The sequence below is a fragment of the Aethalodelphis obliquidens genome, unplaced genomic scaffold (genome assembly GCF_003676395.1).
Source record: "Aethalodelphis obliquidens isolate GAN/ISIS:26980383/991018 unplaced genomic scaffold, ASM367639v1 scaffold8, whole genome shotgun sequence".
Classification (NCBI taxonomy): Eukaryota; Metazoa; Chordata; class Mammalia; order Artiodactyla; family Delphinidae; genus Aethalodelphis; species Aethalodelphis obliquidens.
In genome coordinates this window covers 2,069,217-2,082,891 of record NW_020837952.1, presented here as the reverse complement: position 1 = coordinate 2,082,891, position 13,675 = coordinate 2,069,217, and the positions used below count along the sequence as shown (strand labels likewise).

Sequence of the window (13,675 nt, the reverse complement as noted above, 5' to 3'; positions counted from 1 at the left end):
TGCTGGTGGTGGGGACTGGAGGAGGAGGGCTGGGGTGGGAGAGGCAGCCCCTGTGCCCCACGGGGGGGAAGAGCACTCAGATGCCTGATAGCTGCCGAGGGCTCCTCTCTTCCTTGGTCCCAAAGTGCTAAAGCCCCTTTTGTGGGAGCTGCAGTGGGTCAGGGAGGCAAGTAGTTGGTGGTAGACTGGGGGCCTCCCGCCTTTTATGTTAGGAAGGGTTTCCCATCTACTGGAAATTTCTGCAATATTTGTGCAGAGGAAGGAAATGAGTACTTTCCTCTAGCTGAGAAATTGAAACTCAAATGGAAGGTGAGGACTAATCAGGTAAAGCCAGTCACTATGGCAACAGTTTGGGGGCGGGGATCACATAATGCGATACAGGTCAGAACCCTGGCTCTGTGTGCTCAGGCAATGACACACTAGTCTGTACAGCTGTCAGTCTGTCTCTTATATGCCATGTATCACACCAAGAAGTGTGAGTGTGGACAGTGAAGTGAAGACAGTGACCCTGCCCTCACAGAGTCTTGGGGGACAGTCACAGAGCCGTGCGGGAGCAGTACCTGACCCAGCCTTGGAGTGGGGGCCCTGGAAAATGAATAGGAAGGAGCTGGCCAAGCAGTAGGGGGACCCCAGTAGGGGGACTGGGTCTCTTGACCCAGTCAAGAGACCCCTGCGGAGGGCCCAGCATGCACAGAGGCTGGTCCCCCGGGGCCTCGCTGCAAGCAGGGAGCCTTGGAGGCCTGCAGGCCACCTCCCACTCTGCCCGAGAGGATACCGGGCGCCAGTCTGAGGCCAGCGTCAGCGGAGAATTCAGGTTTCTTGGCTCCTGGCCAGTGTCTGTGTGACCTGTGAGAGGGCGAGAGCAATTATGGGTTTTATAAAACAATGGTCTCTGTTCTTGAGATGGGAAGAGTGTGTCTATGTATCTGTCCCGTGAGCAGGAGTCTTAGCCTGACCCTGAGTTGTTACAGTGTCCGTGGCACGGGGGTCACACTGATCCAAACTCCGAGAATACTGACAACTTTCATCTCTGTCCTCCTCCGCCTCCGCTCATCTCCCCATGCCCTGGAGTAGCCTGCGGGGCTTCTCTCACTTGTCCCCAGGGCCTGATGTCGGAGGCCATGGACCAGCCGGCCGGGAGCCCTGGAAACCCGAAGCCAGGAGAGGGTGGTGAGGGCAGCATGGAGCCGGGCACCTGCCAGGAGCTCCTGCACCGGCTGCGGGAGCTGGAGGTGGGGCACGGGGCGGCGGGGGGCAGCTGTGCTGGCCAGAGCCCTGGGGAGCTTGGGTGGGTTCTGGGGTGCGGGGGGGCCTTCCCCTCAGCCTGCTTTGCCAGGCTGGAGCAGAGCTGAACGTTTCTTTAGCAGAGCCCCTCTGAGAACCCCTTTCCTTGCTCTTTGCTCTGCAGCCTGCGTCCAGCGCAGGACAAGAGGCGTGCGCAAGGGGGGCCATCCTAACCCCCAGAATGTCTCCCTTCTTTACCCCTCTTCTCCCCTTTCATGCCCCTGCTCTAGGAAAGGGGTGGCCGCAGAGGCCACAGAAAGGTCTCAGGAGTTGAGGGACAAAGACATGGATCCTTAAACTAGGCCTTTTACTACATGCCTAAGACCCTGCCCTCCTCCCTCCAGGCTCCTCTGCCCTCTCCCCAGGGAAATAAGGGTTACTTTTGGCACCTCCCACCTTCGGTCCTCCTGGTTGCTCTGTCTCCCCAGCCCCTGCAGCCTCACTGACTGAAGTTGGGGTAACAAAAGACCAGCCATCTCAGCTCTGCCTTCTTCATGCCCTGGGTCTGCAGGCCTCCCCCTGGCAGAATCAGACCAGAGCCAAGAGCTGGGGCAGGGGTAGAGCTAGTAGGCTCCTTGCCTCCCCTTCCCCAAGAGGGACTTGCCCGGGGGAAGAATGATCCCTTAGCTTCCTATTTGCCCTCCTCTTCCTTCCTGCAGGCAGAGAACTCGGCACTCGCCCAGGCCAATGAAAACCAGCGGGAGACCTACGAGCGCTGTCTGGACGAGGTCTGTGGAACTGATGCTCCCCACAGGGCGGATAGCTTGTCGATTCCAGGCAGAGGCTGGGTTGGCTGACAGCTCTTCCTCAGCTCTGCCTTTCTGTCCCCAGGTTGCCAACCATGTGGTGCAGGCGCTGCTGAACCAAAAGGTAAAAGGCCACAAGAGACTTTCTCACCCTCTGCCCTGAGCCCAGATGCCCTGGGAGGAGGCCCTGGGTACAGCAGGGGAGGGCCTTCCTGTGGACCCCTGTACCTGTTTAGATAGGGAATAGAGGAGGGTGGAAATGGCGTCTTGGCCCTCCAGTGAAGTCCCCTTTCTCTGTCTTGGACAGTTCATACTTGGCTAGGTAAGGCCAAGTCTCTGAGCTATGGTAACTTTGATTTGGGCTTGAATCCTTCTATTATCCTGGCCCCAGCTAGTCTCTCCAGGTTTCGATGGCCCTGATAGCAATGTTGATGTTGTAAGCATAAGGTGACATCTAAATATTTACTCGAGTAGTGTGGGTAATTTCTTGACATGTGGGCCACTGACCCCCAGGTCTTCCTCTGCCTTATATGGGCCCTTCTTTGATGTGTGCTTTCTAAGAGGCAGGGGATTGGCTCCAGGATTGTGAAAGTTGCCAAAGGGAACGGAATTACCTCTGACCAGGGGTGGTAAACGTTAGAAAATTTACCATCCCCAGAAGATGTGATAGCCGTAAACATAGGCAGGGTCAGCTCCCTCAAAGAAGGAGGTTGCAAGAGAAGGGCATGCCCAGCAGGAGTGCCCGCTGCTCTGATGAAGGCGACTGTGCTCATACCACTCTCCCTCTCCCCACCATCCTCTCTTTGTCTTCCTCCACCTCCCGGGGGTGGCAGGACCTGCGGGAGGAGTGCATCAAGCTGAAGAAGAGGGTATTTGACCTGGAACGGCAGAACCAGATGCTGAGCGCCCTGTTTCAGCAGAAACTTCAGCTCACAGCAGGCTCCCTCCCTCAGGTGGGCACAAGAGATTCTCCTTCCTTCCTCACATCTCCGCTTCCTGCCTCCCCCCAGCCCTGTCAATATCATCACCCTCTCTTCTCCCAGACACCTACAGAAGTAGGCCGTCAGCCATTGCCCTCCATTCTGGGGGCTGTGGCCATCCAGGGCAGGCCGACCTAGCCTGATAGATCTGAGCCTTAGATGAGGGAGAAACTTCCTGAGTTCCCTTAAGCTTGGCTCTCCCCCACCTCCCAGGTGCTCCCCGCCCAGCTGGACGGTATCCCTTCTTGTTGACAGAAAAGATCCTTGCTTCCTCCTCCTTCAGATGGGTGGAGGCTGAAAATGCCATTATTTCGAGCTCCCAAGGGGCCCGTTTGGCCACTGCGTTGCCTTCTTCTTGGCCAGGGGCAGGGGTGGGGCCAGGTGTAAGGCAGTGCTTGGTGTCACAGAGAGGTCAGGAAAGGCACTTCACCTGGATGACTCTCTGCACGCCTAGCTGCATGTGCTCACCCACCGACCCAAGCATGGCTGCAGACGCTGTCCCTGCTTCTAGCCCTGAAACCTGCCTTACCCAGGAGAAGCAGGAGGCTACTGGGAATAAGTCCTGGGCTCAGTTAAGATGTCACTTGGGGTCCACTCTGTCAGGAAGCCCCAAGGATGGGGTGAGACCTGGGTGGGTCAGAAGCGGCTCCAGGTACCTGAGGTGAACGGTGGGTTCTGAGGTCAACCAGCACACCGCCAACCCACCCCGACCTTGACAGGGAGAGAAACGCCTTGTGTGTATGTCTGAATTTGTGTGTCTGTGATGCAAACCAGGCAGCTCTTGGCTCCCAGATCCTGAGCAGGATGCCCTCAGCTCTCTGGGAAACCTGACCCCTGGCAGGGAAAGCGTCTCACCACCATGGCCTTTCTGCAGCCCCTGTCTCACCAGGCCGGTGCAGACCTGGGTGAATCAGCGGCAGTGACTCTGCAGCTCCCCCTGCCTTGGGTCTGTCCCTACTGTAGGGTTGACCCAGGAATCCCCAGAGACCTGACCCACACCAGCCAAGCTTACCCTGTTGTCCATACCCTTCTCAGTGACTGATGATAACAGAGGTGAAGATCATCCTGAAATCATTTGTTTTTTACTTAAATGAATTCTGGGATTTGAATTGGGAATTTTTTAATGAATTTTGGGGTTTGGGACCATAGATTGATCTTCCCCAGAAGTAACATGACATAATGGAAAGAGCACGAACCTTGGCCTCAGATAAACTTGGATTGGGTCCCTAACTTATCTAATTCTTAGCTGTGCGACCTTGGGTAAATTATTTAACCACACAAACCACAGGTTTTTTCCCTTATAAATGGGGATAAAAATACCTCTATTGCAAGTTGTTGTGAGGATTAAATGAGATAATATCTAGTGCTTGGCCCGTAGTAGATAGTCAATGACTGGTGGCTAGTTGTCATTATTAATGTTATTTCCAAGTTGTGCTTCCCTAGGATGGAGGCTCCATTGAGCAAATGCTAATTAAGCTCTTACTGTGAGCAGTGCCTTTGCCAACAGATATGGAATTGGACAGAGCTGTGGCCTGTGCAGAGCGAACGTAACTGCTGAGAGCTGGGGCTGCTGGACACTAAGGCAGGGCTACAGAGTGTGACACTGCTGACCAAGAGCCCAAGGGGCAGAGAGGCCATCAGAGATGGGCTGGGGAGGGTTCCTTGAAGGAGGTGACGTCAGACCTGGGCCCTGATGGATGGGAGATTTTAAAAGACTGCAGTAGGGGTCTGGGAGAAGGGGTTCCCTGTGGAAGGAACAGAGCAGGGAATCCTAGGGAGCCAAGAGTTGTTTAGCTGGACTTGAGCAAAGGATGTGTAAAGAGTGAGTGAGAGAGAGCTGGGGATGGTGTCAGGGAAGGACCAGCAGGCCCGGCCGGAATGCCGGCAGAGGGCTTCAGACTTGTCTCTGGAGGCAGTGGGCAGGCAGAGGAGGCTATAAGTACAGAGACGCTTTAGACAAAGAAGAAAAAGATGCTTTAGGCTGCCTGGTACACAGGAGATTGAAAAGCCACCCAGCCAGGTCAGAGAGACTGAAATGCTGAGCAGGCTAGAGGTGTGAGGATCGTGGGCCGCAGGAGAGGCTGCAGCTGGCCAGGCTGGAGGGGAGGCGGAGACACCGCAGAGACAGGATTTAACAGCCATGGAGAATGAGACAGGGAGAGTTAAAGCTGACTTGTATCTAGTCGACATGCCTAGCAGAAGGGGAATGAGAGAGAAGTGATCCATGATTAAGTACTACTTTTGTGGGAATTCCCTGGCGGTCCAGTGGTTAGGACTCCACTCTTCCACTGCAGGGGGCGTAGGATCGGTCCCTGGTTGGGGAACTAAGATCCCACATGCCGTGTGGTGCAGCCAAAAACAGTACTACTTTTGTAATCCTCAGAGCAGAGATCTCACAAGAGGCCATTCAGGGGAGACAGAAGTGATAACTCCCACCATCTCTTTTCCAGGACCCAGTAACAAATGCCTCTTCCCTTAGTCTCAGCCAACCCCGTGGATGCTGGGTTACGGGTAGTCAGAACAAGAAGGGGCCTCGAGGCTCACTCTCTCTGTAATCAGGGAGGAGGCCCCTCAGAAAAGCAGAGGGTCCTGGAGGCTCGCTGGACACCTGGGTTAGGCCTGCCACTGCCTGCTGGCCCAGGGGCACTCCTCTTTCTCCAGATCTCCCTACCCTGTCCCACCTCCCAGCCACCTGGGCTTGCACGTCTTCAATCTACCTGTGCTGTGGTCTGCCGAGGCTCCTCTGACCAAGTGGTGAGAGCCACACCTTGGGCCGGGAGATGTCACCCAAGGAACAGACTTGGAAGAATGCTTCCCTGCCCCTGGATGGGAAGCCATAGCTTCCTGTGGGAGTAGGGACCTGGGACGGACAGCACCTGTGCTAACCTCGCCTCTCCCCTGCAGATCCCACTCGCCCCACTCCAGCTGCCTTCAGAGCCACCAGCCTCTCCCTCCCTGAGCTCCGCTGAGGGACCGGCCACCTCGCTGCCTCTGGGGCGCTGTGCTGGGCAGAGAGAGGTAGGAGCGCTGGGCACTGTGGTCTGTGGCTCCGCTGGCTCCGGGCTCGTCAGCCGGTGCTCCACGGCTGTTTCCTAATGAGTCCCAGGGGAAGGGCTGCTTCCGGGCACACAGATTCTTGTCCAGGCTGGGTGTGAGCCCTCAGCTGTCAGCCTCGTACCAAGAAAAACAGATCCCCACCCCCAGCCACTGGTCTCGTGAGCAGAGGCGTTATGGTACAGCAGTCAGCCTCATAGTTAATACTTCCTGCGCTCTTAGTCTGTGCCAGGCACTGTGCTGGACACCTGGATCTCATTTATATTTTTTTTTGGTAATTTTTGGCATAAATTTATAATCATACACATATTTACTTATCCCAGTCCAGAACTATTACTCATTCATTCTTTTGCATATCTGGTTTCATTCATCTTATTTTGTGAGATTAAACATAATCACCATCCTATTTTACAGGTGATACAATGAAGCTTAGAGATTAAATAACTTGCTGAAAGTTATATAACTAGTTAAGCAGTGGACCTGGGTCTTGAACCCCTACAATCTGGCTCTAGAGCCCATGTAGTTAACCACTGTACCAGATTAGACGGGGCCTAAGAAGGGGCCTGGGAGAAGCAGGAAAGGGTTTGCAATGGAGTCATTCCCAGTCTGCTTCTCCACGGGGATCAGCTGAGCAGGACAGCTGCCTGACCTGAGGAGGCCCGGGCTTGCCTGCAGCAACTGACTTAGGACTTGGCCACATCACATCCCTTTCTTGAGTCTGTGTTCTTTCTGGAGCCTGAGAAATGGACAGGCCTCCCTCCCCTGGGGCAAACATAGATACCAGGGTTGTAGGTGGTCAGCCCTGTTGACCCACAAATACTGGTAGCAAGTGGTGCTGAGATAACCAGAAAGGGAGATGGGTGCCCACCCAACCCCAGGTGTGCCAGGAAGGACAGCTGGGGTAACCCGGACTCAGAGACTCCTGGGGAAGCTTTCCAGCATATCCCAGAAGCTATCAGTTCCTTTTTGGGGACACAGACAAACCAGGCCAGCTCTGTTCCTGGCATACTCAGTTATGCCAGCTCGGGTCCCGGCCTGCACACAGTCTCCTCCTCATGCCATTTCTCCCCCAAGGTGTGTTGGGAGCAGCAGCTGCGGCCAGGAGGCCCAGGACCCCCGGCCGCCCCACCCCCAGCGCTGGAGGCCCTATCCCCGTTCCTTCGAAAGAAAGCCCAGATCCTGGAGGTGCTGAGAGCCCTGGAAGAGACTGACCCCTTGCTTCTGTGCTCACCTGCCACCCCCTGGCCGCCTCCAGGCGAGGGTTCCGGCTCCCCAGAGCCCATCAATGGCGAGCTATGTGGCCCACCTCAGCCTGAACCCTCTCCCTGGGCCCCCTACCTGCTACTAGGTCCTGGTAGCCTGGGAGGCCTGCTGCACTGGGAGCGCCTCTTAGGGGGCCCAGGGGAGGAAGAGAGTGCTGGGCGGCCCTGGGGCCCTAGTAGGGGCTCCCCACAGGCCCAGGGCACCGGTTCCGGGCCACCCTGCGCCCCAGGCAGCAGCTCCTCCTCCTCTTCTGATGAAGCAGGTGACCCCAACGAGGCACCCAGCCCTGACACCCTGCTCGGGGCCCTGGCCCGCAAACAGCTGAACCTGGGCCAGCTCCTCGAGGACACGGAGTCTTACCTACAGGCCTTCTTGGCCGGGGCCGCTTGCCCACTCGGCGGGGAACAGCCGGGTCCCAGGCAGCCATCCTCCCCAGACCAGGGGCCCCCACAGCTGTCCAAGTCCAAAGGCCTCCCCAAGTCAGCTTGGGGAGGGGGTACCCCGGAGGCCCACAGGCCGGGCTTTGGTGCTACCTCAGAGGCCCAGGGGCCTCTCCCCTTCCTCAGCGTGTTCATGGGTGCAGGGGACGCCCCCCTGGGCTCACGGTCTGGCCACCCCCACTCCTCATCTCAGGTGAAAAGCAAGCTCCAAATTGGCTCCCCTTCTCCCGGGGAAGCCCAAGGACCCCTTCTGCCCTCTCCAGCCAGAGGTCTCAAGTTTCTAAAGCTGCCTCCAGCCTCAGAGAAGGTACCCAGCCCAGGGGGCCCCCAGCTCAGCCCCCAGCTCCCCCGGAACTCCCGAATCCCCTGTCGGAACAGTGGCTCAGATGGCAGCCCCTCCCCGCTGCCGGCCCGTAGGGGTCTGGGCGGAGGAGAGCTGTCCCCAGAGGGGGTGCAGGGTCTGCCCACCAGCCCGTCACCCTGCCCCACAACCCCAGATTCTGCACAGCTCAGACCTCCCCAGCCAGCCTTGTCCACTACGCTTTCCCCGGGACCAGCGGTGTCTCCTTGCTACGAGAACATTCTGGACCTTTCCCGGAGCACCTTTAGGGGGCCTTCCCCAGAGCCACCTCCATCCCCGCTGCAGGTGCCCACCTACCCACAACTAACTCTGGAGGTGCCACGGGCCCCTGAGGTCCTCAGAAGCCCTGGAGTCCCCTCCAGCCCTTGCCACCCAGAATCCTGCCCCTATGAGAGTGCCCAGGAGAAGAGTTTGGACAAGGCAGGCTCGGAGTCTCCCCACCCTGGCCGCAGGACCCCCGGCAGCTCGTCCAAGAAACCTGGTCAGGGGCCGGGCCGGCGACCCGGGGATCCTGGCTACACACCTCTGCGGGACAGACTAGCAGCCCTGGGGAAACTGAAGACTGGCCCCGAGGGGCCCCAGGGCCCAGAAAAGAATGGGGTGCCAGCTAGGCCTGGCACCGAGAAGGCCCGGGGAGGAGGGAAGTCAGGGGAGAGCACTGGAGACACAGCGCCCTCTGCCTCCAGGCCCCCTGAGCAGCCAGAAGCCAAGGGGGCCCTGCGGGGGGCCGTAGCCTTAGGCACAAGCAGCCTGAAGCAACAGGAATCTGGGCTCCTGGGGGACCCTGGGTCCCGAGTCTACTCTTCCCACTCCATGGGGGCCCGGGTGGACCTGGAGCCTGTCTCACCAAGGAGCTGCCTCACCAAAGTGGAGCTGGCCAAGAGCCGGCTGGCAGGGGCCCTGTGCCCCCAGGTACCCCGCACCCCTGCCAAAGTGCCAACCTCAACCCCCAGCCTCGGCAAGCCCAATAAGAGTCCCCATGGCAGCCCGACAAAGCTGCCTTCTAAGTCGCCCACCAAGGTGGTGCCCCGACCTGTGGCCCCACCAGCCACCAAGGAGGCCCCCAAGCCTGACAAGGGGAAGGGCCCACCCTGGGCAGACAGCAGCGGCACTACAGCCCAGCCCACACCCCCAGCACCTGGCCCTGCCGACCCAGGCCCAGGCCCTGAGGGGCGGGCCCCACACTCGGCCATTGAGGAGAAGGTGATGAAGGGCATCGAGGAGAACATGCTGCGGCTCCAGGGCCAGGAGCGGGCCCCTGGCACCGAGGCCAAGCACCGCAACGCTAGCAGCATCGCCAGCTGGTTCGGCCTTAAGAAGAGCAAGCTGCCAGCGCTGAACCGCCGCACAGAGGCCGCCAAGGGCAAGGAAGGGGCTGGCGGGGGCTCCCCGCTCCGGAAGGAGGTCAAGATGGAAGCCCGGAAGCTGGAGGCCGAGAGCCTCAACATCTCCAAGCTGATGGCCAAGGCGGAAGACCTGCGCCGGGCACTGGAGGAGGAGAAGGCCTACCTGAGCAGCAGGGCCCGGCCACGGCCCGGGGGACCAGCGCCAGGGCCCGGTGCAGGCCTGGGGCAGGTGCAGGGCCAGCTGGCCGGCATGTACCAGGGTGCGGACACCTTCATGCAACAGCTGCTCAACAGGTGAGAGCCTGGGACCAGCTGGCAGGGGCTTGGTGGCTGGGGGCCCTTTTCCCTACACAGGCATCCCTGGGGTTGGGACTGCCTTTCCCAGGAACTGGGGCTTCCCAGAGGTCAAAGGGTGTAGGAGGTCAAATGAAATGGCACCAAAGCATCTTGAGGGTTAACGGCCTGGCCCAGAGGAGAGACTGGGGCCTCGAACAAGGGGCCAGGGGTTTGTGTCCCAGCTCCCCTCCTCTGTGGCTGGCTGATATTCAACTTGCTGAGACCCAGTTTCTCATTTGAGAAGAGTTAACAGTCCACATTTTCTTGGACTGTCTTGAGTCAGGTGAGGCAGCCTGTCTGAGGTGCAGCATTGCAGTAGTTAAGGGAGTGCTAGTACCTAACTGGGCTGATGCAGGTCTTCTCCCTCCGGGGTTTTCTATCCTGTAGAAAAAGGAGGGCTCCCTTCCCATCTTGCCCTTTGGCACCTGCCACAGACTCGGCAAAAGGAGCTGTGGTTTAGAGAAGGGGCTACCCCATCTTGGGGTTGCTGTGTCTGGGCCAGGTAAGGCAGAATGTCCTCAGGAATCGGGCTCCAGGTAGGGTGTGGTTTGGACAGCAAGTGCGCTCAAAGTCAGCTGGGGTAGGCAGGGTGTGTCGCGTGTGGACCAGTATGTGACCGAGTTTGCTCTCTACCGGCAGACATTGTCGGAGAGGTCTCTAGGCTTGACCCTGAGTAGCTTTGGGGGAGTTCTCCCATATTCCTTGCCCCTGCTGATCCTCTGGAGTTTTCCCTGGGGTCTTGGCCTGTTCCTGGTGTCAGGAGAGGTTGATGTGGGAAGCCACCAGGGATATGTCCTCTTCCCCAGGGGCAGGGAGCAGTGGGTGCCTCACTAGGCCCAGCACCATTGGAAGGAGGGAGGCCAGAATGTGTGAGTGGGCTCAGGCCTCCCTCACAGCAATCTGCACTGCTTCCCCTAGGGTGGATGGCAAGGAGCTGCCCCCCAAGAGCTGGCGGGAGCCCAAACCTGAGTATGGCGATTTCCAGCCAGTGTCCTCTGACCCCAAGAACCCCTGGCCGGCCTGTGGGCCCCGAAATGGCCTGGTGGGCCCTCTTCAGGGCTGCGGAAAACCTCCTGGGAAGGTAAGTTCCTGGGGCGCAGGCTGGGTGGAGGGCCTGGCTCTGTGGCCCTGCCAGGTCTCTTACCACCTGGAGGGCTCCCCTTCCCTGGGACCTGGAAGCTGCTGGATGCCTTTCTGGTCTCCGAGGAGAATGGGGAGGGGAGAGGGCCTCCTGAGGGCTGGCAGGTTGCCAGGACTCTCAGACCCATACTCCAAGGATCCTGATGGAGGGGATTAGGGTGGAGGAGGAATGGGCTCTGAGGTCTCCTGTACCCTGTACAGCCAAGCAGCGAGCCGGGGAGGCGGGAAGAGATGCCCTCAGAGGACAGTCTGGCTGAGCCAGTGCCCACCTCACATTTCACAGGTCAGCAGGGTCAAGGGCCAAGGCTGGGACCTGCCCCTTACCCCCTGCTTGCTTTACTCCTTCCTGTCACCACGGCAGGTGCCAGGCCCTATAGCATCTTGGTGCCAAGCATCAGTGGGCACTGGGGCTGCACAGGAATAAATCCCTCCCAGCCTAATAGGGTACCTGCCCTGCCCTCTTCCCCAGGACTAGGGGAGGTGGGGCGGGGCAGGCAGGGGTGACTGAGCCGGTGGGGCCAGGAGGGGCCCTGACCAAGGGTGGGACCTGGGCAGGGGCAGAAAGCCAGAAGAAAGCAGAGGGGCTGAGCCGCTTGCAGCTTCACATCCCTGACTTCCCCTCCCCTCCCCAGCCTGTGGCTCTTTGACTCGAACTCTGGACAGTGGCATTGGGACCTTCCCGCCCCCAGACCATGGCAGCAGTGGGACCCCCAGTAAGAATCTTCCCAAGACCAAGCCACCACGGCTGGAGCCCCCAGCCGGGGTGCCCCCAGCTCGGCCCCCACCCCTTACCAAAGTCCCCCGCCGTGCCCACACACTGGAGCGTGAGGTGCCTGGCATAGAGGAGCTGCTGGTGAGCGGGCGGCACCCCAGCATGCCGGCCTTCCCCGCCCTGCTCACCGCTGCTCCGGGCCACCGGGGCCATCAGACCTGTCCCCACGGTGAGTGCCTGGGCAGGGGGGTGGGCCTCTCTGGGAGCTCCACCCACCACCCACCTTCCCCTTGTCCCCGGATAGATCCTTGTGAAGACCCAGGCCCTCCTGCTCCTGTCCAGCTGGCCAAGAACTGGACCTTCCCCAACGCGAGGGCAGCCAGCGGCTCCTCTGACCCTTTCCTATGCCCACCCCGACAACTGGAGGGGCTGCCCAGGACCCCCATGGTGAGCATGGCCGAAGGGGAAAAGGGAACAGCACTGGAGGGCAGGAGGGAACGACATGGGGTGAGGTACAGCCCTGTCCGGGAGGAGGACTGAGTGGGCAGCCCACCCCCCACCCCCACCTTCTCACACCCCTCTTGGGGAAAGGGCTTCTCTCCCTTCCGGAACCTTGGTGGGACTGTAGGACTGTGCTCAGTCGCGCCTCCAGCCTGCTTCCTCTGCAGCGCCCCCGTCAGGTGGGCAGAGCCTCTCAGGCGGGGAGGGTGAGAGGAGCTTCCTCCCGAGCCTTCCCTCCTTCCCCAGGCCCTGCCCGTGGACGTGGACGGAAAGCGGAGCCTGGAGCCCAGCCGCCCAGCTCCTGCGCCCCAGGGCCCAGCGTTTGGGGGGAGCCGCACCCCCAGCACATCGGACGTGGGCGAGGAAGGGAGAGTGGCCAGTGGGGGTGCCCCGGGGCTGGAGACCTCAGAGTCTCTCAGTGACTCACTCTATGACTCGCTGTCCTCCTGCGGGAGTCAGGGCTGAGCGGTTGCAGCGGCCACGCCCCGCTCTGGCGTCGGAGACCGCGGACTGGGCCGGCTCGCCTCACGCCCCGCCCCCTCGGGGCCCGTGGGGCCCCTCCCTGAAGGGACCAAGGAGGTAGATGGACAAGAAGGTGAAGGGGGTCCCCGGCACACCCCACTGCCCGCCGCTGCTGTGGAGGAGATGACCGCTCTCAGCTCAGGGAGAGACCCCACCCTTGGTCCCTTCTCTCACCCAGAGTAAGGCTCTTCCTCTGCGGGACTGGGGGTTCGAGGCCGCTGTGTCCCGGCCCCCAGCTCCCACTTCAGGCTGAGCCATCTTGTGGTGCTGGGCTTCCTGCCCACCAGCCGTGCCATCTCCACCCACCCTGGCAGCTCCCCTGCCTCAGAAGCCCCGTGCTGGTGGAGTTCAGGGGCGAGGGGTCAAGTTGCCTTCTCTCTGTCTGCCCTGGCCCTCCCCGCTGTCTGGATGGTGCTGCCCTCTCCTGCCCCATGTCTTTGGGGCCCATTTGTTGTCTTTTTTGTTGTTTTTTTTTTTTATATTAAAGCACCTGGCCCAGTCTCCACCCGCCCGCGCCCCCTCCTCCCATCCCCGCACTGCGGTTAATTTATCTGTTGTTAAAAAACGCGGCTGCTCTGCTTCCAGCCTCTGCTTCTGCCGTATCCCTAATAAAACGTGGAGGCCCCTCCCTGCCCCTGACTCAGCTCATTCTGTGGGAGGACTCAGGGATGGACAGGCAGGTGGAGACTGCGTGGGCACCGGGGTGCAGGACTCCAGGGCCCTGGACTCTGCTCCAGGCTCCCTTGTGAGGCAGCTCCCTCCACCAGGGCCACTGGCTGGAGTCACCCTAGAAGGTAACTAGGGGTTGGGGAAGTGGGGTCTGTTTAGACCTGGAATGGTGCCTGGGGGTGGGGAAATTCCCCTGGCACAGGGCTTGGGTGGGGCAGAAGGCTGGGCTGCCCCTCGGAGAGAAGAAGATGGGGAGGGCGTCTTTGGGCGTGAGCTCAAACGCTGGACATACCAGCTCAGGTGGGACGTGCAGACTCTGAG

At 59.8% G+C, this 13,675-nt stretch overlaps 1 protein-coding gene across 16 annotated transcripts in view; it reads left to right on the top strand.

Annotated features, from left to right (window-relative positions):
- Positions 1-13,317, top strand: part of NCKAP5L (NCK associated protein 5 like) — a 32,063-nt gene extending 18,746 nt beyond the window's left edge. For 3 of the 16 annotated variants that reach the window (XM_027106201.1, XM_027106198.1, XM_027106200.1), the window contains exons 3-12: positions 1,104-1,232; positions 1,944-2,012; positions 2,116-2,154; positions 2,864-2,983; positions 5,915-6,028; positions 7,139-9,768; positions 10,729-10,891; positions 11,152-11,233; positions 11,583-12,109; positions 12,410-12,749. In XM_027106201.1, the coding sequence (XP_026962002.1) occupies positions 1,104-1,232; positions 1,944-2,012; positions 2,116-2,154; positions 2,864-2,983; positions 5,915-6,028; positions 7,139-9,768; positions 10,729-10,891; positions 11,152-11,233; positions 11,583-12,109; positions 12,410-12,628 (4,092 nt within the window). In that variant the 3' untranslated portion in view covers positions 12,629-12,749. Of the gene's footprint in view, positions 1-1,074; positions 1,233-1,943; positions 2,013-2,115; positions 2,155-2,863; positions 2,984-4,075; positions 5,765-5,914; positions 6,029-7,138; positions 9,769-10,728; positions 10,892-11,151; positions 11,234-11,582; positions 12,110-12,409 lie in introns of those variants that run through there. The other 13 variants (XM_027106209.1, XM_027106204.1, XM_027106208.1 and 10 more) reach the window with 10 other exon arrangements.
- Positions 13,318-13,675: the final 358 nt, after the last annotated feature.